The sequence below is a fragment of the Euleptes europaea genome, chromosome 9 (genome assembly GCF_029931775.1).
Source record: "Euleptes europaea isolate rEulEur1 chromosome 9, rEulEur1.hap1, whole genome shotgun sequence".
Taxonomy (NCBI): Eukaryota; Metazoa; Chordata; class Lepidosauria; order Squamata; family Sphaerodactylidae; genus Euleptes; species Euleptes europaea.
In genome coordinates this window covers 83,976,948-84,001,852 of record NC_079320.1, presented here as the reverse complement: position 1 = coordinate 84,001,852, position 24,905 = coordinate 83,976,948, and the positions used below count along the sequence as shown (strand labels likewise).

The 24,905-nt window shown below is 45.1% G+C and overlaps 1 protein-coding gene across 1 annotated transcript in view; it reads right to left on the bottom strand.

The window, feature by feature from the left end:
- The window catches only part of PROM1 (prominin 1), a 120,007-nt gene extending 96,796 nt beyond the window's left edge, over positions 1 to 23,211 (bottom strand). The window contains exon 1 of the mRNA XM_056855288.1: positions 22,960 to 23,211. Coding sequence (XP_056711266.1) covers positions 22,960 to 23,182 — 223 coding nt within the window. The 5' untranslated portion in view covers positions 23,183 to 23,211. The remainder of the gene's footprint in view (positions 1 to 22,959) is intronic.
- Between the last annotated feature and the right edge of the window lie 1,694 nt (positions 23,212 to 24,905).

The following is a 24,905-nucleotide window of genomic DNA, read 5'->3' as shown; positions in this document are numbered from 1 at the left end:
ATAAATACTGTGTATGGAAATTATAACAATGATTATATTGAGACAGCCTCTCTTCCTATCAGTCATCTCAAAAACAGAGCCTTTGGTTTGGACCCCAGACTATGGGGTAGATCCAACCATCATCTAAGTAGCTTCTTTCCTCCATCTCAGGCAGTTCTTTCTCCAGTGGAACAACTACTTGTTGCATGAAGGTTCCTTAGACTGTTGGAAGACTTCAGACTTGAGCCAAAGACAGGATATAAATACTTAAGTAAATGAAACAAGCTTTGCTCAGTGGAATGGTAGGATCCACTCCTATGACAGTCTTGCATAACACAAGGGAGGGCAGGTTACCTGCGCTTTGACTTACACCGTTCATGCACAAGGTTGAGGAACTCTATTAGAACAACAGGAAAGGAGTGTGGGAACCTGCTCCAATCTCTGACAAGTGCTAAGGAAACTGCTGCTGGAAGACTACTCTGCCAAACCATCAGCCAGGGGCTCCCATACAACTATCAGCAAACCCTTGTACGTTATGTTCTCCGTCTATGCCTGTGGATGTTAAGGAGTTGCCGGGTCCTCCTGCATAGTGACTACAGACTCAACAAGGATACTTAATATCCTAAGGCATTCTTGGAAGATTAAGAGCCTCAATGGTCCTGAAATCTCCAGGAGTTGCATACCTCTGCAGCCACATGTTCCTTTCTATTTCCCACAATTCTGTGAGCCAGGAGGGGCCTGGGTGGAACTCACTGCCACAATACTGACCAATCGCCTGTTCCTTACGTTCTCTTTTGGTGTAAGTGCCTCTCCCCCCATCTCAAAAACACACACTAGAAGCCAAGACCTCTGCAGCCTGCCTGACCCACCTCATAAGAGCAGCTGGGCCTTGATCTGCAAATTGTTGAACAGGACACTATCGTAATTCGGTACATTTAGTTTCTGGATTTTCTTATGCGATTATGACAGCGCAACACCTATCAATGTGAATCCAACCACGGTCTGCGGAGTGCAGGAGAACAAGAATCCTGTAGAACCCTTTCAGACTGCAGGTGAAGGATCACATCTTTTACTGTTCCTCAAGTAAAAACTCCCTGCTTGCAGAAAACTAGCATGGCACAAACAGGACCATGCTCGAATTTTCCCCTCTTTCCACCATGCCAGCTTTTTTCTAGAAGGAAGTCTGGACACAGAAGAGCATTAAAAAGTATTTTTCATCCCACCAGCAATTGCTATTAGAACTAGCAGAATATAACCTTCCAATTCATCACCACTTTACCACATTATTCTGTTGAGGGGCCAGGATTCTATTAACATAACAGGAATCCAAGAAAACAACTTGATTGCCAAATCTATGATGTTACCTATTTACCAATTAGCTAAATTACTTTTACTCTATGCCACACCAGATGCCGGAATTATTTCCAATGACTAATAATCCCAGGGCTTTAAACAAAGCACATGTTTCATCACAGGGATTAAAAGGAATTTGCCTGCTGCAGCTCTCTCAGGCCTAATTACATTAATTCTTTACTCCATCTCTTTCCAGGTTGCATCTGCCTCATCACATTCACAGTTATCCAAAACTCTTTAGGTCATTGCAGAAGTCATGTTCCTCCAAGGTAAGAGCTGCGGTTTCATGCATCAAGTTCCTGAGAGCAAGCATGGTGTAGTGGTTAAGAGCAGGGGACTCTAGTCTGGAGAGTGGGTTTGATTCCCCACTCCTCCACATGAGCAGCGGACTCTAATCTGGTGAACTGGGTTGGTTTCCCCACTTTGGGCTAGTCACAGTTCTCTTCGATCTCTCTTCGCCTCAGCTACCTCACAGGGTGTCTGTTGTGGGGAGAGGAAGGGAAGGAGAAGCCAGTTTTATTCGCCTTAAAAAAGGTAGAGAAAATCGGCATATAAAAACCAACTCTTCTTCAAATACCTATAAAAGAACCTGGGTAGAAAACAGTCTCCACACCACTCACAAACTGAAGAGCTAGCTACACAGAACAAAGTCTTAAAGGTAATCTCTCTAGACACTAAGCACCAAGAAGAAACTGGAACATCATACATACCAGGAAACAATATACCAGGAAAGACTCACATGAGTGGGTGACAAAGAAACAGTGAACCCCCTCCTTCGGGGTTAACCATACTACAAATAAGGTTTGCACACAACACATGCCAATCCTTTCAGTGATCTTCACTGTTAAATCCAAATGCTGTATAAATGAATGCATTATGGGGCATTTTCCATCAGAGTCTCGCACCAGTGGTATCAGCAAAACAGCTTTTAAAACCCTTCTCGGACTAAAGCCCAAGGTCACCTGCCCCAATAACCTGCAAAGAAACAGGATCCTGTGCTACAAACAGCTTCTTCTCAGCTACACGCAGACCCAAGGTAAGGCCTACAGTACAATCCTAAGCATGTATACTCAAAGTCCCATCAAGTTCAGTGATCCTTACTCCCTGGTAAGTGTACCGAGGCCTGCAGCCAATGAAAGGTTTGCCAAGCTTGAGATTCTCCAAGGGCAGGAAGCTTAAGTGCCGCACAGAGGATAAAGTTGGCCAGGATGGTGGCACAGAACTGTAAGAAGATTCTTTTCGTTTGTTGTCCTGATCATACGGCTGCATGGTACAATTATTTTCAAAGCATCTCACACATGGTCTTTTTGTCATCCTTACAACCACGTGAGTTAGGTCAGTAAATGCAGGTTTGAAATCGCAAGTCCAGCCTTGTCAGGATTAGAATGAGCTCATTAGAAACTTCCAGAAGAAGCTCGCCAAGGCCAGGGTGGGGAGGCTGAGGCTAGGAAGCCTCCGCCAAGATGAGCCCTTTCCTGTGACTGCAGCCTGAAGCTAGTGGAAGTGTGGGGCTACTCCACAGCACAGGAGCGAAAAAGCACCTTAAGGCTTGAAATGGTGGCGGTTTTTCCATAGGCTGATTAACAGCTTAAGTGTCCTTTATCTGCAGATATCAGACATTTTACTTGTACATCTCAAAATTAAGTGTGAATGTGACAAAGCTGCTTGCAAATCCAGGTAACACCTGGAAAGGAAACCAGAACTGGCTACAGCCCTGTAATGTATTCACTCCATTATAAACTTGGTTTCCTGAAGCCCGATAATGTGTGAAACAGCTAAAGAGCATTGCCTGGGGATGCCAGGCTCCAGGAGGGACCTCAGAATCCCCTGGAATTACAGCTCATCTCCAGACTGCAGAGATAAATTCCCCTGGAGAAATGGATGCTTTGGAGGGACTCTGTGGCATTGTACCCCACTGAGGTCCTTGTACTCCCCAGGCTCCATCCTCAAATCTCCAGGAGCTCCCCAACCTGGATCTGGCAACCCTACATCCCCTAGCCTCTGCTAGTGGCCAGGGGGGACCTGGCAACCCTAGGAGTGCCCACTTTTCATTCTCTGAAAAAAGGTGGCCTCATTCTCACTGAGGGGATCAGCGGTATGCTCTACCACTTCAGATTGCAGCATAATTAAATGCTTCACATGGGGGGGGGGATCCCTGCACTTAAAATTAACATGGCAGGGTCTTCTCCTTGACCTGCTAGTGTTTTTTAGGGTGTTGGGGAGATAAAGAATTTTTCTGCCCCTAGAAGATTCAGCTGTCTACTACAGTGGGGACTGGGATTAAGAAAGCATTGCCAACCAAGGTCGCCGGCCTCCAAGTGGAGGCTGGAGATCTCCTGAGATTACATCTGATCTCCAGGCAATAGAGGTCAGTACACCTTGAGAAAATGGCTGCTTTGGAAGGTGGAATCTATGGCATTATACCCCACTGAAGTCCCTCTCCTCGCCATACCCCATCCTTCTCAGGATCCACCCCCCCCCAAATCTCCAGGTCTTTCCCAACCAGGAGCTGGCAAACCTATCTACCACTGAGGTCTGGCTCCCAGCAACCCTAGCTCTGGTGCCAGCCAACTTCACCACCATCCAAACACAACCAAATACTGTTTTTTGACCGAACATGTTAAGGAGAACTTTTGGATCTCAGCTGTTGCACCAGAATGGCAGTTCATCCATACATTTGCTTTACTTGTCTATGTACACCAGGGTTCCCCAACATGGTTTCTGTGGGCTCCATGGCACTTGCCAGTACTTCCTTTGGCGCACAAAGAACTTTTCAGAAAGTAGGTGGGTCCATTTTAAAGCAAGGCTTGCTATCGCTGTCTTCTTTCAAATGAAAGGTGCCTGCATGCTTAAAAAGGTGCCTGCATGCTTAAATGAAAGGTGCCTGCATGCTTAAAAAGGTTGGTGACCCCGGCTGTACACCATGTGACTCCAATAACAGAGGTTTACAGTTAAGATGTTGTGATTTTGGAAGTATTCTCCACATATAACGTACATCTTGAAGGTCTGCAGGTCATTTTAGGTCTCCATTGAATATAGATTCTGCAGCTCAATCGTACGCCTTGCCACTGCATCAGAATGCCAGTTGCTGTGGCCCCACAGCATCACCAACAAAAGGACTCATAAGGCACCTATTGCAATGAGCTTGGGGCTATCCTTGATGACCGTTCAGAAGCTGCACCTAGTGTAGAAGACTGCAGTTAGACTGCTGGTCAGAGCTAGCTACGGGGAGCATACAACACCAATACTACAGCAACTGCACTGGCTACTGATCCGCTCCCACGCCCAATTCATGGAGTTGGTTTTGTTCTTGAAAACCCTACATGGCTTGGGCCCGGGGTAACTGAAGGACTATCTTCTCTCATATGATCCTGCCCAGGAATTAAGATCACAGGGAGAGGCCCTCCTGACTGTCCCACCAAAGAAGCTCATCTGGTGGGCACATAAGAGAGGGCCTTTTCAGTAGCAGCCCCACAATTATGGAACAACCTCATAGGGAGGTACACCTGGCCCCCTCATTGTCGACCTTCAGGAGGCAGTTGAAGACAAGTTTTAAAAAGGCAGGAATATAGCACACCCTATTAGAAATATAATTAACGTCCTGCAACATGGCCAACGAAAAAAATTGGGTCTCCTAAAACTGGATGTATTCAAAGCCTTTGACACTCTGTCCCAAGAATACCTGTGGCAGGTTTTGAGCAAATACGGAATAGGAAGTAATTATTTAAATGCAATTCAGGAGTTATATAGGGATGGAACAGCAGTGGTTAAGGTTAACAATGATCACTCGCAAGCCTTTCAGATCCAGAGAGGAGTTCGTCAGGGCTGCCCGCTTTGCCGCTCTTATTTATCATAGCGATAGAACAACTAGCAGAAAGGATAAGAAATAGCGCAAGGATAGAAGGCTATAAGATTAAGGAAGAAGAAATGAAAATCAATTTATTTGCTGATGGTATTATGGTTATTATGACAAACCCTAAAGAAGGAATAAAAGAAATAAAGATTATATTAGAAGACTTTGAAAGGTGTTCAGGATTAAAAGTCAATATGGCTAAATCAGAAATAATATATGTCAATGTGAATAGGGATGAAAAAAAGAGATTAATAAAATTACAAATATAGGATTGGGAGCCAAAAAGTTTAAATACTTAGGTATAATATTACAAAAGAATATTAATAGAATAGCAGAGGTAAATTATAACAAGGTATGGAGAAAGATAGAGAAGGAAATGAAAAGATGGAGAAAAAAATCTTTAGGAATTTCCTCTAGAATTAGAAGTACTAAAATGTTCTGGGTGCCTAAATTAATGTATTTATTTCAGACGATACCACTAGGAATCAGTACAAAAAAAATAGAACACTGGGACAGAATGATAAGAGGGTGGATATTCGATAGCAAAAAATGTAGAATTCAAAAAAGGTTGGTATATAGCCTTAGATCAGAATTGGGTTGGGGTACCCCAGATCTGAATAGCTACTACGCCGCCTTTCAATTAAAGTCATTATTAGAGATAGGAGAAGAAAGTGACCAGAAATGGGTTAGATTTGAAAATAAGATTAACAGTGACATAGGAAGATTTGGCATTTTCTCAAAAGTCTTAAGTAAAGATTTAAAATTAACTATAGGTCCCAGACATACAGCACTAGAGGTATGGAATAAATGGCAACCTTTATGGCTAGGAAGGACTTCAAGATGGGCTCCGCTAGAGACTATGCATACTGAAATGAGAGCAAGTAAATGGTGGGAAACCCTAAGGTCAAAAGGATATTATAGATTGGGAGATATGTACAGAGGAGGAACCCTAAAACCTTTACAGGAGATAGTAGAAGAGATAGGCAAGCAACATTGGCTAAAAACAACAGGCCTTTATAGAAGGGTTAAAATGATTAATGAAAAAGGGGAAATATGGTCAGAGGAACCAATGGAAGAAATATATAAAGAAATGCAAAAATCAAAACAAGGATTGGCAGGAAAAATCTACAGGAAAATGATTTCAAATAAAGATAAGACAATAACATATTTACAAAAAACTTGGAGTAAGGAAGTTCAGATATCACAAAACACAGCAGGTAAAATTATGAAAGGACTAGAGGAAATAAAAGTGATTAAATTCAATGAATTGGAACATAATTTTTTTACAAAATGGTACAAAACACCAGCGCAATTAGCGAATATGTTTCCAGGACTAAGCCCCATGTGTTGGCACTGTAGACAATCTAAGGGTTGGTTCTCCCACATGTGGTGGGAATGCCCAGAGGTTAGGGACTTTTGGACACAAATACTAGAAATTATAAGGAGAACATGTAAAGTATCCTTAACCATAGATTTTAAACTAATGTTAATGAGCACAACAGGGAACTCGGGGGTAAACAAGAGGGATCAGGCCATATTCAAGGCTATGTTATTAGCAAGCAAAGCAGTAATAGTTCTGGGTTGGTAATTGTAATTTGAGTATGAGTTGTCTGCCTTCTGTATCAGTTATTTTCTCTAACACATTGATGTTGTCATCCCTAATATATATAGCTATTCCTCTCTTGTTTAACTGTTTTCACCTCTGACTGAACATTCTGCATATCGACCCTGACTGAAGTGCATTCCTTTGTTAACGATTCTAGTTCTCTGTTTACTTTATCCATTTTCTTACTCATTTGATTTACTTTAACATTTAGTCTTTCTTCTGTTCCTGCTAATTGTGAAGTTAGTGCCGCCAGTTGGTTTGCCAGCTTTTCTAACATTTTCTCCATATTACTTTTCATCCCCCTACTAGGTTGGGTATCTTCTTGTTCTTCTGTTTCTTCTTCCTCTTTATCTGCTTCTTCCAGTTCTTTTTCTGACGTGTTGGGTTTTTTGTCAGCCTCTCTGTTTTTTTTTCATTAGAGTATACCTGTAATTTTTTCTTCTGGTTTGCAATGTTTTAAAGGACTCTGACATAAACAAATTGTAAAATGCCCCTTTATATTAATGTGCCTCTGTATATTTATATCCTCCAATATATAGTTCGAATCCACAAATTAGTCAGACTATACTTATAATACTCCTTATAAATATAATACCAAAATCAAACTGACATAATAGAAGTTATATAAATGTATCTCTTTGTATTTAATCCCCCAATATATAATTTTAATCTGCAAATTAATCAGATTGTATTTATAATACTCCTTATAAATATAATCAAAATTAATCTGACATATTACATTTTCACCTATGCTACCAATTCATTGTTTTTTTAATGAATGTAACACAACATAGGTATCAATAGCACAGCACAGAATATAGCAAGCCGCCTATATATTTCTTTTCTTTGTGCTTTTGATTACTTTTCATTCATTCGTTTCATTTTTGGGCCTTTTTACATCCTATTCCAACAGTACACTCAAAGCAATTTATAGGATGAAATCCTAGTCGAATACCTTGTAGCGACCTACAGGTTGGCAGCCTGAACACAGTGCTTAAAGGTGTCCCTCGTATATTTCTGTGTTCCTCCGATTCATGTCGCTCTTCCAGTTTACCCTCAGTGGATTCTAGGAGTTGTAGTTTAGACCAGATGTTCGCTGAAGCCAGTTTCTGTCACAGGCATCCGAGCGTCGGAGTTTAAAGGAGCCGTCTGCCTCTCACGCCGGAGCTTGCTGCTGCATTTTTTTTACACAAGAAGAGTCTTGCCTCCACATTCACAGTCAATTTTACAGGTGTCACGTCTTTTTGTGCCAGCGTAAGTTTGGGAACCTCGTTCTCCGCCTCGTTAATTCCACGTAGACTCCGTCAGTTGGTCCGCCCTCTTGTCTCTCTTCCTCCCTCCCTCTCCTCCAGTGCAGTTTCTTCTCCCGCTGAGCACTTAGTGGGCACAATAACCGGTAAGTTCATTTGTATTTCTTTCTTTCCCCTTTTTTTTCTTTTTTTTCTTCCTTTTTCAGGTAGTACGGGGGTAGAAGTTTTTTTGCGGGGGAGGGGAGGTTCGGCTGGAAGGTCAGGATAATACAGGATGCGCCTGGATTAGCCTGCTGGTTCGTCTTCCCCCAGCGGTGGGGCACAACAGTCCTCCCCTCTAATGAGGGGTGGGTATAACGAAGATATATCTTCTCACCCAGGGCTAATGTATAGTATTTTTAGCCACAATGCAGGTACTCCAACTCCACTCCATTAAGGTGCGGTCAACCCGCCATCTTGTCCAGCCCGGAAGTCTGGAATGGTTTTTCTCTTAGTTTAAATCCATTACTCCTAGTCTCTGAAGCAACAGAGAACAAGCTAATTTTCTCATTAACATGGCATCCCTTCAAATATTTAAACATGGCTATCATGTCTCCCCTTAACCTTCTCTTCTCCACACTAAACAAACCCAGCTCCTTAAGTCTCTCCTCATAGGGCATAGATTCCAGACCTTTGACCATTCTGGTCGCTCTCTTCTGGACCCGCTCCAACTTGTCAACATCCTTCTAAAATTGTGCAGCCCAAAACTGGACACATTATTCCAAGTGAGGTCTGACCAATGCAGAATACAGTGGTAGGATTACTTCCCTTGATCTAGACACAAGACACCTATTGATGCAGCCCAGAATTGCATTGGCCTTCTTAGCCACCATATCACACTGTTGACTCATATTCAGTTTGTGGTCCACTAAGACTCCCAGATCTCTTTCACATGTACTGTGGTCAAGCCAACTCTCTCCCATCCTGTACCTGTGCCTTATGTTGTTTCTGCCTAGGTGAAGTACTTTACACTTCTCCCTATTGAAAGCCATTTTATTGTTTTTGGCCCAGCTCTCCAGTCTATCAAGGTCATTCTGAACTCTGACCCTGTCCTCTGGGGTATTAACTACCCCTCCCAACTTGGTGTCATCTGCAAATTTGATTATCATGTCCTCTATTCCATCATCCAAGTCATTTTTAAAGCTATTAAATAGTACCGATCCCAGGACAGACCCCTGTGGCACCCCACTGGTCACTCCTCTCCAGGATGAAGTTGTGTTGTTAATGAGCACCCTTTGGGTTCGGTTGGTCAACCAATTACCAATCCATTTAACAGTAGCAGTGTCCAGCCCACATTTTACTAACTTTGTTTCAAGAAGATAATGGGGGACTTTATCAAAGGCTTTACTGAAATCAAGGTACACTACATCTATAGCATTCCCTTCATCTACCATGCTTGTCACTCTAGCAAAAAAAGATATGAGATTAGTTTGGCATGACCTGTTTTTGAGAAACCCATGTTGACTGTCAGTTAGCACGGCATTTCATTCTAAGTGCTTACAGACCGTCAGTTTAATTATCTGCTCTAGTATTTTACCTGGTATTGATGTCAAGCTGACTGGGCGATAATTGTATGGGATTTCCCCCCCCCCTTTTTAAAGATGGGGACCACATTTGCCCTCCTCCAGTCTGCTGGAACTTCTCCTGTTCTCCATGAATTCTCAAAGATTATTGCCAGTGGTTCTGAGATCGCTTCGGCCAATTCTTTTAACACCCTTGGATGCAGTTCATCTGGCCCCGGAGACTTGAGTTCATTAAGAGTAGCCAGGTATTCCCATACTATCCCAATGTCTATACTATGCTGTAATTCCCCTACTGCAACCTCTGCTCCATTATTTCCAGGTTGAGCACTATTTCCCTTTGGGAGAAGACTGAGCAAAGAAGGTGTTAAGTAATCCTGCCTTTTCTGCCTCCCCTTGTTAATAATTCACCGTCCTCTCCATGCAGTGACCCCATCATTACCTTGATCTTTTTTTGCTATGGACATAACCGAAAAACCCTTTTTTGTTGTTTTTAAATTCCCTGGCAAGCCAGAGCTCATTCCGCGCTTCACCCTTCCTGCTTTTCTCCCTCCATATGTTGGCTACTTGTTTGAATTCCTCTTTGTTGATTTCCCCCTTTTTCCATTTCTTATACATGCCCTTTTTAAATCCTATCTCAACCAAAAGTTCTTTAGACATCCACCCTGGTTTCATCAAACCTCTACCAGTTTTTCTCCTCATTGGAACCAATTGAAATTGTGCTTTCAATATCTCACTTTTAAGAAATTCCCATCCTTTATGCACTCCCTTCTCTTTCAGTATTCTTACCCACCAGATCACTCCCAGGAGTTCCCTAAATTTATTGAAATCAGCTTTCTTAAAGTCTAGAATACATGTATTACTACTCCTGGCTTCTCCTTTCTGCTGTATAACAAACTCCAGGAGAATATGGTCACTCCCACGTAAGGATCCCACTCCTTCCACCCCATAAACCAGGTCATCATTATTGGTTAAGATGAGATCCAAAATAGCTGTTCCCCTTGTTGCTTCTTCCACTTTTTGGACAATAAAGTTGTCTGCAAGGGAAGTGAGAAATTTATTGGACCTTATTGTCCTAGCAGAGTTTGTCTTCCAACAGACGTCAGGACAATTGAAATCTCCCATCACTACTGTGTGTGTAAAGTGCTGTCAAGTCGCAGCCAACTTATGGCGACCCCTTTTTGGGGTTTTCATGGCAACAGACTAACAGAGGTGGTTTGCCAGTGCCTTCCTCTGCACAGCAACCCTGGTATTCCTTGGTGGTCTCCCATCCAAATACTAACCAGTGCTGACCCTGCCTAGCTTCTGAGATCTGACGAGATCAGGCTAGTCTGGGCCATCCAGGTCAGGGCCCCATCACTACTACATCTCTCTTTTTTGAACGTTTGGACATCTGTTCCAATACCTTTAGTTGCATACCTTCTATTATTTGGGTGCTCACTTTTTGAAGCCTCGGGCTAACTGCTCCACAGCATGTTTCAGTGAAGCTGCCAGCCCATCAGACGGCAGAACGGCATAATTTCTGCCGCTACTCCCACATTCTAACGTCTAGGCAAACCATGGACCTTACATCATAATCAAGGACTCTAGCTGCATTTGGGGAAAGCTGCAGCTGTATTTATTACTTTAGACTGCTGTATTGTATTGTTGTTCACTGTCATGTATCTCGAGTGGGTGCTCTTTGTTAGAAGTATAACATACAGTATTACAATTTATTTACAGCATTTACATAATATCAGTTTATTTTATGATTTTGGCAATATGTGCTGTGGTTTCTGTTGTTGAAAGTTATCCAAGGCACAATAAGTCAGCTGAAAGCAAACTAGTGACTAAAATCATAAACCCACTAAATTCCTCACTTATCGCTGACCAACTTACTCATTAGTCTTATCTCTGGGATGCTGAAAATGGGAGCTGGCAAACGCCAGCAACAACCAGGGGGCTTAACTTCCCCTCCTGTTCAGAAGCAGAGGAAAATAGGAGACTATTTTGCCACATATAATACTACAGTAGCATACTGGGGAACTCTTTGCCATCTTTGGAGGAAGGTAAAGATTCCCAAGTGCAGCTGAAAAACCATTAGTGTAAGATATTTTTATTCCAATGAAATAATCCATGCCAGTGCTTCAGGGTCAACATTAAAGAGCCAGAAACGTTCATACTCCTAATGGTAATGGTTAACTGAACCATCTCCACATAAGAGACAACCAGTCTTAAAAGACACATCAGGACCATAGGTTGGATCCCCTCTGACCAACAAATGTCTTCTCTGGGAATCACAAGTCATGCAAAAACAAAAGCCACATGGGATAGGAGGAGGAAAACCAGGTAGGGTTTAGTGAAAAAGCTGGCTGAATCCAACCCTGTAACCATTCTTTCCTCTCATACATGGTGCAGTTAATTACTATTCACAATTTAGCAAGGAACAGTGAGAAATCCCAGATTAATTCCATCTGATTAGGACTAACACCTGGTTTCCATGGGAACAAAGTAGAAACCACTCTGAGAGCAAGCTGAGAACAGGTTATCTGCTGTAGAATCATACATATCTGAAGCAGCAAGAAGGCAACATGCTCCCCACAACCCGTGAAATTTATTTTGCAACTAATTATTTTAGTTCCTAACAGGTTGTAATACACCAGAAGAAAAAGGCACCTTTCTTCTCTACTGCCAAGATGAATGGCACAAATTGTCTGCAATTTTTCTGGAACTCACAGTAGGTATTGTAATATTTACGCCAACTACAAGCAAAAGACAAACCAGTTATGTTTCATAGGCTTAAGAAGGAAACTCAGCTCTCCATTATTACTTCAGTCAAGAGGATTTATAAGGTTCAACCTAGGAAACAAGAAACCTTCTAACATTAAAGGTTATTTTTTTTAAAAGAGGACTACTTTTCCACATTTGGGGAGGGGAAGGGATAATTGTGAAATGGCTGAAAATTTTTAGATCTTAGAATGAATCCTGATTGGCTAGGATCATCCACATAATCCACACAGGAAACACTGCTCTCATTCTCATGGACTTGATTTGCCACTGCAGATAAATTGGCTACACATTGTTGTGACATGTCCACTACAATTCAATGGAATCAGTCAATGAAACAGAAAACTGGCCTCCCCAGAAGCTAAATAAAGGGAAACATTGGCTATGAATATTTTACGCACATAAACAGCAGAGTTTGAGACATTTTCAGTGGTGAATGGAAAAATCAGCTTCCACCTAAATCACTACTTTCAAGGCAAGTAACTATTCTGGGAAAACCAGCATGGTGTAATGGTTAAGAGCGGCGGACTCTAATCTGGAGATCCGGGTTGGTTTCCCCACTCCTCCACATGAAGCCTGCTAGGTGACCTTGGGCCAGTCACAGTTCCCTCAGAACTCTCTCAGCTCACGCAGAGGCAGGCAATGGCAAACCACCTCCGAATGTCTCTTGCCTTGAAAGCTCTATGGGGTCACCATAAGTGACTTGACGGCACTTTCCATCGCAACCACAAGTCACCTTCAGCAGGTCTCTGGAGAGACAGAACATAAATTTTCTAAATAAATAAATAGAGGTAGCTTAGTGGGTAAGAATGAGAGCAGGTTCACAATTCATCTGAGTCATGAACTCAGAACAAGTCATAATTCTCATAGCTTAACCCCTTATCTATCGTATGGGGTTAATACTGGGTTTACATATTAGGTGTTCTTAAGGATTATTGAGAACATACTTGAAGTGTTTTGAACACCTTGAAGAAGTTCTCAGCTAAATATTCTCCACAATAGTTGTGGTGGTGGAAAGTGCCATCAAGTCACAGCTGATTTATGGCGATCTCGTAGGATTTTCAAGGCAAGAGATGTTTGGGGGTGGTTTGCCATTGCCTGCCTCCACATGGGCTGAGAGAGTTCGGAGAGAACTGTGACTGGCCCAAGGTCACCCAGCAGGCTTCAAGTTGAGGAGCGGGGAATCAAACCCGATTCTCCAGATTAGAGTCTGGCATCCGCCACTGTTCACTATACCACACTGGCACTGAAGGTGACTTACAACTAAGATAATATAAAAGTGTTAAAGCAAATCCATTTTTAAAAGTCATTCAATCACACCCAGAATAAAACAGGCCGACACCACTTTTAACAAGATGGCTCAAATGTTCACGGACAAAGTATGAATGGTAAAATTTCCCATTTGTTTTTTCCCTTCTTTCTTTTTTTGTACCCTTAACTAAAAATGAATAAAATTTAGTTTGTTTTTTTTAAAAAAAAGATCACTTAAACACTTTTTTGATTTACAAGCTTAGATCTACCAGAGCATTTCCACAGAGGGAATGATTTCCACTCCCAGAATGTGACTTTCTCACCTCCTCCCTTCCACTGCAGCCCAAAATGACCCTACAAAAACTGTTCCTGGAGATCCTCTATAGACCCAAACTACAGGTAGGACTCAACAGAAGTCTCTTCTCTGGCCAATTCCATTGGACTTGCAGCTTACACTTTGGGAAGCGTTGAGAGTTGCCTGTACTTATATAGCAAAACAGGAGGGGAAATCATACCGGAAATAGGAAATGAAGGACAGGATGGGGAAGGTCTGTGGGGTTGAAGAAGAACTGCTTGGTGTCGTTAGGGGTGTGTGTGTGTGTGTGTGTGTGTGTGTGTGTGTGTGAAGTGCCATCAAGTCGCAGTTGACTTATGACGACCCCTTTTGGGGTTTTTCATGGCAACAGACTAACAGAGGTGGTTTGCCACTGCCAGCCTCTGCACAGCAACCCTGGTATTCCTTGGTGGTCTCCCATCCAATTACTAACCAGGGCTGACCCTGCTTAGCTTCTGAGATCTGACGAGATCAGGCCAGCCTTGGCCATCCAGGTCAGGGCTCGTTAGGAATAGGAGATACCAAAAAAAAAAAAAAAAAAAAAGGATTTGATGAGGCCACCCAGGGAGATAGTATAAAGAGAAATTAATCTGCAGGAAGCAGGAACTCAGAGATCCCATCCTAGCCTGGAAGAACAAACTCAGTGGTATGATTGAATTATGTTGTTTCAAAAATAAACCAGAATCCTTTATTGCTCATGAAAATATATTGGACAGGACTCCTGGAGGTCTTCAACAAATCTGTTCTGGATCCAGATTAATGGAACTTGAGCCCTCACAGGAGACCCAGCATAAATTCCTGAGGAAGCCCAATGGAGAAAAAAGCAGAAGAGCTCTCCTTCCTTCCCCCCGCCCCCTGCAGAAATGCAAACTGAATGAATAAGTCAACAGGTAGAAGGAAAACTAGATGACAAAAAGAGTAATGTAAGGAGGCTGATGGTAGAGACAGAGTGGAACAGCAGAGTCAACAGTAGGGGTGTGCACAATTTTTTCCCCTGGTATTTTTCAGCTTCGGGTTTATCCCAGCCAGCCCTGTCTCCAGCCTGCTTCAGTGCGGCAGCAGAGCTCAGCTGCTGCGCCAAAGCTAAGTGCAGATAAGTAAGGGAGGGGGGAGGCAAAAAATGGTAGCAGGGTTTGCTTTTTCAGCCCCCATTTATTGCTGCCATTTTTTTTGCAAAACAAAAAATACCAAAAAGGTATTTTTCAGATTTTTAAAACAATTCAGCATATTGATGTGCACACCCCTAGTTAACAGTATCAAAGGAGTGTGGACCTGCAGATTTGGCAGAGAAGAGTCAATTATTCTACTAAGGGCCATAGCTGTGGTGGTGCAGATGCTAGGCTGTACTGCTTCAAGAGAAAAGAATGTGTAGCTTTTTTATGGGGGGATCACACTGCCAAGCTTAAATGCATCACAGAAGGATCCCGAGGAAACGGCAAAGTCAATTATATTGGAAAGGAATCATTGCAAAAAAAGAGTCAGTAAACCTACAGCTATTAACACTTGCAAGGTTACTGGAATGACCAACTTTGAGTCCAGTAGCACCTAAACTTTAATGAGTCAAAGTTCACTTCATCAAATACAAACATGTCAGATACAAAAAACAGAACACACATACAGCCTTGAAGATATCCCACAACCTCCTGGCTGGAGGTAACCTTTCAGTTTTGATAAAACAGGAGTCTGGTGGCACCTTCAAGACCAATAAAATGCACCCAAAACATTCCAGTTTCCTGGCTTTCCTCCCCTTGTGAGTCAGACACTATGGGGCATACTTTGGGTCCCCACTGAAGAGAAAGGCATGCTATCAATGAAATACAGAAATAAATTTTGTGAGTCACGGTTCCCTTCATCATATGCATCTGACGACGTGAGCTGTCTCACAAAAAAACTATGCTGAAATAAAATGTCCAAGGAGCCACTGAACTCCTGTGTTAAATTTCCATTACAGTCTAACATGGCTACCCCCTCCTTCTTGAATCTATCAGAATAATTCTTTAATTCATGAAGTATCCACAGCTGTTTCTTAAAAACGTATCCAGAGCTGAGCCCCCAGGAAAATATTCCTGGTTTTTGTAAAGAGGAACTTCCCCAGGAAGCTTTCTGAAATTAACTATTTATCAACCTTTAATTGAGGCTCACTTTCAACATGTGCAGCTAGCTATACCAGCAACTGAGCCTTCTTCTGGCCATGCTTCACTCTCCTGAGATTCCACATCACTTGGTCCCGCTCTGCAGAGCCATACTGGGAGGGGGATGTTCAGTCTTTGAGTCCCACATATGGTAGCCTTGGCCCACGGGCTCCACAGCCAAAGACGAGCATCAGATTTTAAAAATGACCCACGGTTTCTTTGGTACTGAACAAGATTACTATTGCAATCAACAACTGCATCATCTGACAACAGCACACACATCCTTTTTCCTAAGCACTGATCACATATCTAAAGAAGCATTTTGCACTAAGCCAGGATTAAATCAATAATAAAATATACCCCGCCTGTCTCCCCAGTGGGGACACAAAGAGGATTACACCCTTCTCCTCTTCTCCATTTTACCCATTAAAAATGGAGTATAAGTATGGGTGTGCAAAGAAATATATCACAAAGAGAAAGAAGTTAAACTAATGTAGACAGTTCAAGCTATCTGCTTCTTCCTTGTCTGAATAGCAACACGCATCTTCCTCGAGGAAACAGTCAACACACAAAACAGATATGCTGTTTGGGGCATGTTGAAGCATGCATATGTCACGATTGCACAGGGGGGAGGTTTCTCCAGGTCTGGTGCAAGCTTGTAACATGGCCCCCCTTCCTCATCCTTAATTTTATCCTTCATAAAAGCCTGGGCTAACCTGCCCCCATTACCAAACGGGTCGCCTAACTCCTGGACTGGTCACGGCAACCCCAAGCAGCATACGTGTGCGCTCTGTTCCAGCCGCGCGCCTGCCCTAATCGCTACAGGGAAGGCGGAAGCGCACAAGTGAAACTGACGTGACCCAAAGTGGATCTCTTTGCCTCGGCGACCAACCGTCTTCTTCCCAGGTTTTTTACCCGGTACTTTCATCGGGAAGCGAAACAAATGGACGCTCTGGTGGCTCCGTGGCCACAGGAGCTCCTGTTTGCATTTCCCCCCATCCCCATACTCCCGAGAGTTGTACGGAAGATCAGAAAGGAGAGAGCAGCAGTTATAATCATTGCTCCTCTTTGGCCATGGAGACCCTGGTTTCCCAGTCTCCAAGAAATGTCTGTTCAACCCCCTTGGGAGCTTCCGGCCATCCCAGAGCTTCTACATCAAGGGCCCCTGTTCTACCAAGAACCTCAATGGCTGCGCTTATTCGCGTGGAAATTGAGCGGGGCTCGCTCCTAGGAATGGGTTACTCTCCTGCAGTGGGTCGCACACTCTGCCCAAAGTAGAATCGCCTTTGCCTCTTTGTGGAGACTGGGAGACCTCGACCCCCCTTGTTTGTTGACGTACGCCTTGGCCGAGATGTTGTCCGTTCGGACCAAGACGTGTTTGTGTCGAAGTATGTGCTGGAAGTGGAGTAAGGCCAGCTGTATTGCTCTCAGCTCTAGCCTGTTTATGTGAAGCTTTCTTTCTCTTTCGGTCCATGAACCCTGGGCTACCAGGGACTGACATGTGGCTCCCTACCCCTCCAGGCTGGCATCTGTGAACACCTGTATCTGTTTCTCCACTAAGAAGTGCAACCCCTTGTTGAGGTTGCTGCTCCTGTGCCACCAAGTCAGAGACTGCCGGAAGGCTAGGGGCAGAGGGATTGTTCTGTCCATGCTCCATGTGATGAGGTCCTGGTATGGATGAAGTAACATCTGGAGTTCCCGTGAGTGAAACCTGGCCCATGGAACCGAGGTTATACAGGTTACCATTTTCCCTAGTAATTTGGCTAGGTTCATGATTCTGCCCCGAGTGGAGCAGATGGTGGCTTTGACCATAGTCTGGATTTTGATTATCTTGTCTTGGGGAGAATCACTAAGTTGTTGTGTGTCTATGATAACCCCCAGATGTTCCAACCTTTGTGAGGGGATCAGGTGGCTCCTCTCCAAATTCACCAGAAAGCCGTGCGAAGTCAGAACTTGGATCACCCTGGAGGTGTGATCTAGTGCTTGTTCTCTGGACCCCGAGCAGATTAGGAGGTCGTCGAGGTACGGAAACACAGTGATCCCCTCCTGGCGAAGCAACGCTACCAGCGTCACCAGTATTTTGGTGAAGACACGGGAAGCGGAGGTCAACCCGAAGGGGAGGGCCTTGAACTGATAGTGCTTCCTGCTGTAACAGAACCAGAGAAATCTGCGATGTGACTGATGGATGGGAACATGGAGGTATGCCTCCTTCAAATCCAGGGAAGTGAGGTACTGGTCCAATTGGAGAGCTTCTAGAATGGATCGGAGCGACTCCATGCGGAACTTTCTGTAACACACGCTCCTGTTTAGGTGTTTCAAATCTAAGATAGCTCTCCAGTCCCCATTTTTCTTGGGGACTGTAAAGAAAATTGCATATACCCTACTTCCCTGTTCGTTTTGGGGAACAGACTCTATGGCCTGGATCTGGAGTAGATGTAATATTGCCTCCATTGTTCTCTGGTGCTTCTCTGGTCGTACCGACCTCGGGGAATTTACAAATTTGTCCCGGGGTATGTTGGTGAAATCTATGCGGTAGCCCAATTGAATGACCTGAGACACCCAGGCATCTGTGTAAGATCTCTCCCACGCGTCGTGGAAAAGGAGAAGCCTGCCCCCTATCTCCGTGAGGTTGGCGTCACTGCTTTGGGGTCTTGGTAAACTTGTCTCTCTTGGAGTTGGGGAACTATTGGTGTCCCTGGGGGGGACGAAAAAGTTTGCCGCTCCCCCTGCGAGATGATCCCCTGTAATTGCTGCTGTTGCCCCAGGCCCCTCTTCTGTGATCTGATCTGAAGGGAGTGAGTGTATGCGAAGACCTGAAATTCGGAAAGGAGGATGAGGATCTCCCATCTCTTTTGTAAGACCTGGGGAGTACTTTCTTTTTGTCCTTGTTTTCCACTAGAATCCTTTCTAGTCTTTCCCCGAAAAGCTTCCCCCCAGTATAGGGGTAAGACATCGTTTGTGTCTTGTTCTTTATTTCGTTCTGCCAGGGACGTATCCAAAGTGCCCGTCTGATGGCAACGTTGGAAGATGTGGCCCTGGCTGCAAAAGACATGGCATCCAAGGATGCGTCTGCCATGAAGGCCGATGCCTTGAGGAGCCTATTGAGCCCCTCTGTTAGTTTGCGATTGTCCCCTGTGTATAACTGAATGATTTTTCTGAGCCAAACTATAGAGGCCCTTGCCATGATTGATGTTGCCGCCGAGGCCTGAATAGCCAGGGTGGAAGCCTCGTGTACTTTTTTAGATAGGATTTCAGCTTTCTTATCAATGGGATCCCTGATGCTTCCCATCCCGTCCTCAGAGGGTAAATCCGGGGAGTGGACTGCTGCCACGGGGGCATCTATGAGCGGAAGCTGGAATAGTGACATGGCTTGTGGCACCATGGTGTAAAGCTTTTTGATGTTTGCTGAGAACTGCCTGTTTGCAAGAGGCTTGTCAAATTCAGTTTGGACTTGAGTCTCAAAGAATTCAGGGAAAGGGATTTCCCATACCCGGGGTTTGGTACTGGGGAAGAACTCCCTAGTTCCCTTCTTTTTGGCCTTTGGTTTGGGAACTGACACAGGCTCTGGATCCTCATTGAGGTCCAAGGCAATCAGGGCTTTATTCAGGAGAGCTTGGAAGTCCTCTGCCAGGAACAGGCGAGGATGCTGTTCTTCCAAGAGGACTGGAGTGTCCTCATCGGAATCGAATTCTCCTTCTTTGGTTTCTGAGTCAGAAGCTCCTGATAGATAGTCCTCAGATTGCTGATAAGACTGAACAACCGGTTGTGATTTCAGGGCTGCTTTGGTGCTCCATTGAGAGCTTGTCTGACCCTCCTGTTCCCCCCTTCCCTGGGGATTGGAAGGGCGGAAATGGGGTGAGCCCACACCCTGAAGTAAAGGGGCCACGGAATCCCTAAAGGTATTCATCATTTGCACTTGCCTATCTAAGACCCCATTAAAAAAATTCAACATCTCCCGCTGAGTAACCAGAGCCTCAGGCTCATCACAGCATACGTTACCCCCGTCCTTAGGATCGAAATCAGCAGAGGTTCCCTCCATAGCTGGGTTCCCCGGGGCCAGGCCAGCGGTTTGCACCCGTTCGCGCCCTTCTCCGGTTTTGGCGCCATATTGGAGCAGTTCATCAGAGGAGCTCTTTTTGCTGCGGTCGCCCCATCGGAGCCGGGAGCCGCGCGGCTTCCAGATCGGCCGCCAGAGAGATCTCTTCACCTCCGCCCTGTTGAGACAACGAGGGCCGGGGCCGGATCTCCCTCGGACAGAAGGTCCGAATCCGAGTCCCTCCTGCCGTCCGCCATCTTGCCCGAGGGGCGAAGTGGAAGCGGGAGAGACGGGGGAGGGGAGGCTAGAAAGACCGGGAGGAGGTAGACACGACCGCGTCCAAAGTTGGGGTTAGGAGGAGGGGAAGGCTGAGAACCCTAGAGTAGGAAAAAGGCAGCAGAGGAAAAAAACACCCAGGAAAAGAATTCTCTTGAAGACGGAGCTCCCACGAAACCCTGCCACCCTACACAAGGCAGGACGAAAACTGGGTTTCCCGCCCAGGGAGACAGGAAGCGGAAGAAGAAAAAATGTTTGGTCCTGCCTCCCTGGGCACGTGATGATAATACCCACGGATCAAGATGCCCTTCCACCCAGAACCGAGAACCGGGTTTGATTCCCCTCTCCTCCACATGAGCGGCTGATGCTAATCTGGTGAACTGGATTTGTTTGCCCACTCCTACACACAAAGCCAGCTGGGTGACCTTGGGCTAGTCACTCTCTCTCAGCCCCACCTACCTCACAGGGTGTCTGTTGTGGGGAGGGGAAGGGAAGGCGATTGTAAGGCGGTTTGAGTCTCCCTTAAGTGGTAGAGAAAGTCAGCATATAAAACCATTTCTTCATCATCATCATCAGTTGCATACACCCCCTTGCACACCCTTTCCCCAACAGCACTGGTCAGGGCTTGCAGCAGGGGGTGTTGCTGCCATAGCCACCAGCAGCAGCATCCGATTGCACCACACGCCTTTCTCCAATGATGCTGGTCAGCTTGGAGCATGGGTGGCAGAGTGCCTCAAGCAAACAGATGGGGATGCAGACAGGGCATGCAGACAGATAGCAGGGAAGGTGAATAGGCGGGGGGCAGCAGCAGCGGACCCCACCAGGAGCCCTGGAAGCTCCCCCAGCTTAGGGTTTGCTGATGCCGGCCCTGCTTCCAACTCACCAGCAATCATCTCTTCAGCAAGCAAACGCACAAAAGACCCAACATCACCCGACGGAAGTTGGCTCAAAGTTGACTCAGCCTCCCATCCTTCCGAGGTCGGTAAAATGAGTACCCAGCTTGCTGGGGGTAAAGGGAAGATGACTGGGGAAGGCACTGGCAAACCAAAGTCTGCCTAGTAAACGTCGGAATGTGACGTCACCCCATGGGTCAGGAATGACCCGGTGCTCAAACAGGGGACCTTTACCTTTTTTTTAAAAGCAAAGTATTCTGACGCACTGCTGTTAGGCAGGCATGCTGCCAGTTGCCTTCATAGCCCCACCGCTGTGCATATAAAGATCTGTGGACTGGAGCGTTAACCCCACCCACCCCCTACTAATATATGAAGAGGATATCCCAGGCTCCCTCCTATAACCAGATAGCCAGGAATGCAGGAGGAAGAGGGACTCAGGAACCACAAGGTCCCCCATGTTCCCTGACTCACTTCAGTTTCTCCGGTTAGCCCAGCCATTTCATCTGCTGATGGGAGGGAAGGCATTCCTGACTCTTCTCGGATTTTTGGTTTGTGCCAAGTACGTTTATAAGCACCAGGATTAGCAAAGCAGGTACATTTGACTCTAAGCTGCTGGTTCTATTACTCTGTATCAAGGTCCCAAGGAAGGGATGAAATACAGCATCCAGGTAGGGTTGCCAGTCTCCAAGTGATGGCTGGAGTTATCCTGGTATTACAGCTGTTCTCCGGGTTACAGTGATGAGTTCCCCTGGAGAAAATGGCTGCTTTAGAAGATGGACTCCATAGCATTACACCCTACTGAGGTCCCACCCCTCCCCAAACCTCACCCTCCCCATTCTCCATCCTCAAAATCTCCAGGTATTTCTCAACCGAGAGCTGGCAACCCTACATCCAGGACACCTGCATTCTGGGAATGAGCTGAGAAGCTACTGCCACCCCCCACCCCCCCAAGACTGAACAGAATTTCAGGAAAAAGCAGAGGGAGAAAGGAAGTTCACAATTCCTGCCTTCTGGGTCAGCACAAAAGCAGCCACGTGTGAGGGGAAAGGGCTATCTCTGATATCTATTGGCTTTGACCCAAATCATTTTCCACACTTCTGTGCTCAGTGAAGGGTCTGAGGAGCAGCCCTGTCAAAGCTCTGTAGGTGCATACCTGGAGGGGGGAGGACCAGGGCCCCCCACAAGAGCAGAATAGTATGGCTCACGGTCAGACACAGCTAGCTTGGAGTAGGAGCAGTTGGATGACACATTCTGGAAACCAAAAACATGTTCTTGGATGTGTGTTCAGACTGCTTCTACCACACTGATATTGCAATGTGTCCTTCCTAAACCTTGGCCTAATACCTGAAAAGGTTCATACTTCTGTGCACAAGAAATTCCATACGCCCAAAGAGAGGATTGGTCTGGGGCAGTTACATCTCTGGAAATTAAAGGAAACTTGGAAGGTCTCCCTGCGGTTCAGGAAATTTGAAACACACTGTCCTAGATCCAAATCATTAGGAGTGTGTAAGAAGAAATGTGGCTAACACGTTTAAGACATCTAGAACATGAAATGCAGTAACAAAGGGCACATTGTAAAATTCCAGCCTCACCAGTGACAGGGGGAAAAAACTATTTGGCACAACACACACTGACACACACCACAGTCCTTTGCCGATGTGAGCTACTTACCTTGGGGAAAATAGTTTGGTTGTACTAAATAGAGGAAAGAATGAACCACTCGAAACAAAATCCCTATCAGGCCAGGTTCATAATATGTGCTGGTATCATATATCCTTGCAGGGACATACCCAAAATCCAGAGTGTCAGAAGGCGGTTCATATAAAGGCTGCACTTTGGAAAGCGTACTCCCACAGAGTGAAAACAGGAGCAGCAAACAGAGTTCCCCAGCCATAGCTGACAGCAATTCATAAAATGAGGTAGAAGAGGGAGAAAAAAATCAGTCTTCAGCACATGAACGATTGAGTCGTTGGCAGCAGACAGATCTGTCGAGGGGAAAAGAGCGTGTCTCCACAATCCTTCCCTTATTCCTGAGTGTACACTCACTTCTGGATGCTCTTTGGCAGTTCTTCACACTATTCAGTCAGTGCTTTGTCTCTGGCAAACAGAAGGGGGGGGAACAGCTGTTTAGTAAGTGTGATCTCGCCCCATGACAGTAAGTAACAACAGTGTGAAATGTATGCCAGCTTTTATAGAACCTAAACACATGCTTCCTTCCTGGCATAACTGGCCATTCCTGTGCAGTGCATTTGAAAACAAAAGTTGCAGTTTATTCAAAAGTGGGTGGGGAGGTAAAAGAGGGAAAGGCTTATAGCTTTCACACAATTTTGAAACAGAAGCAGAAATAGCATTTATAAACAAATATTTCCCTATCACAGTGGAAACAGATGAGTTATATTGGGGGTGGGATCTTGCCTTACAGTTTCAAGCACACAATTCCAAATGCTTAAATTGGAAATATACTTTGCGTAATGTGTGAATACCTGCACTCTATGGCCCATGTCTGCTTCCATACATATGTACTGAACATAATGAAAAGAAAGGCAACCATTCTAAGATTTCAGCGAACGCACGTCCTTTTTATTCTAAAAGAGTTATCTTCAAACTTTTGCCATGCAAGGAATCCGTTCTAGCTGGTTTGTCCATCAAAGAATCCATGCATTTAGACTGCAGAAACCCAGAGCCCTGCTGAGGTTTTGGGGCATATCCTAAGGGGTATGTAATGGACATGGAACAGCTAGATTCCTGTCCAGTAGGACTTTAGAGACCAACAAAATTTTGGGGGGCATAGGCTTTTGAGAGTCAAAGCTCTCTGATGACGGGAGCTTTGACTCTTGAAAGCTCTATCTAGCTTTGCAATACATGGGTGAGAAGAACAATGGTGAGATCTACTGCAGCTTCTTACATAATCACTTCATTATGCTGTCAGGCCTGCTCTCTGCGTTTAGGGATAGTTTTGGTTTCTCACAGATACTCTGCTGTGCTCAAGGACTGTTTTCCTAACGACTGCATTCCTTTCTGGCTTTGAAGCTCGTGGGAGACTGACCCGTTGGACTGAGGGGTTTCCATGCCAACCTGTACTATCATGATATGACCTGTTACTCCATATAGTCTGCTGTATGTCCCTTTTGCCCCATTCCTGCCTTTTTAATCATTGCAAGCTCGGTATACCTATATGACCTCCATTAAAGTCAACTCTTCTTTGGACTACCTGTCTGCGAGTGTTGCTTGTGAGAGTGCATCGGGAAGAAGTGCTTACATTAAGGCAGGAATCACTCTCTCCTTTTACCTGCCTGGCTAGAGCCCTGGAGGGTTCGCCTGCATCTCAGCTTCGAGTTTCTTGCGTGGAATCCTGGAGGACTTGGACCACTGGGCCCTGCTGTTGGGAACGTCGGCCTGCCCTGACGATCCTACTCTGCTGCGCGATGTGCTCCTCAAAGCTGCACGAACTGAGGCGGAAATCAACCGCCTAGTGGAACTTATTCGGGTTCAGTGGCGCTCCCTTGCCGAAGCGAAGCCTTGGACGTCCGAGGACTTGGATCAGGACGCCTATCATGAACTTCTGGTCCTGGACGGACTATTGGACGAAGTGAGTGCCGCACAGGAGGACTTAGTAA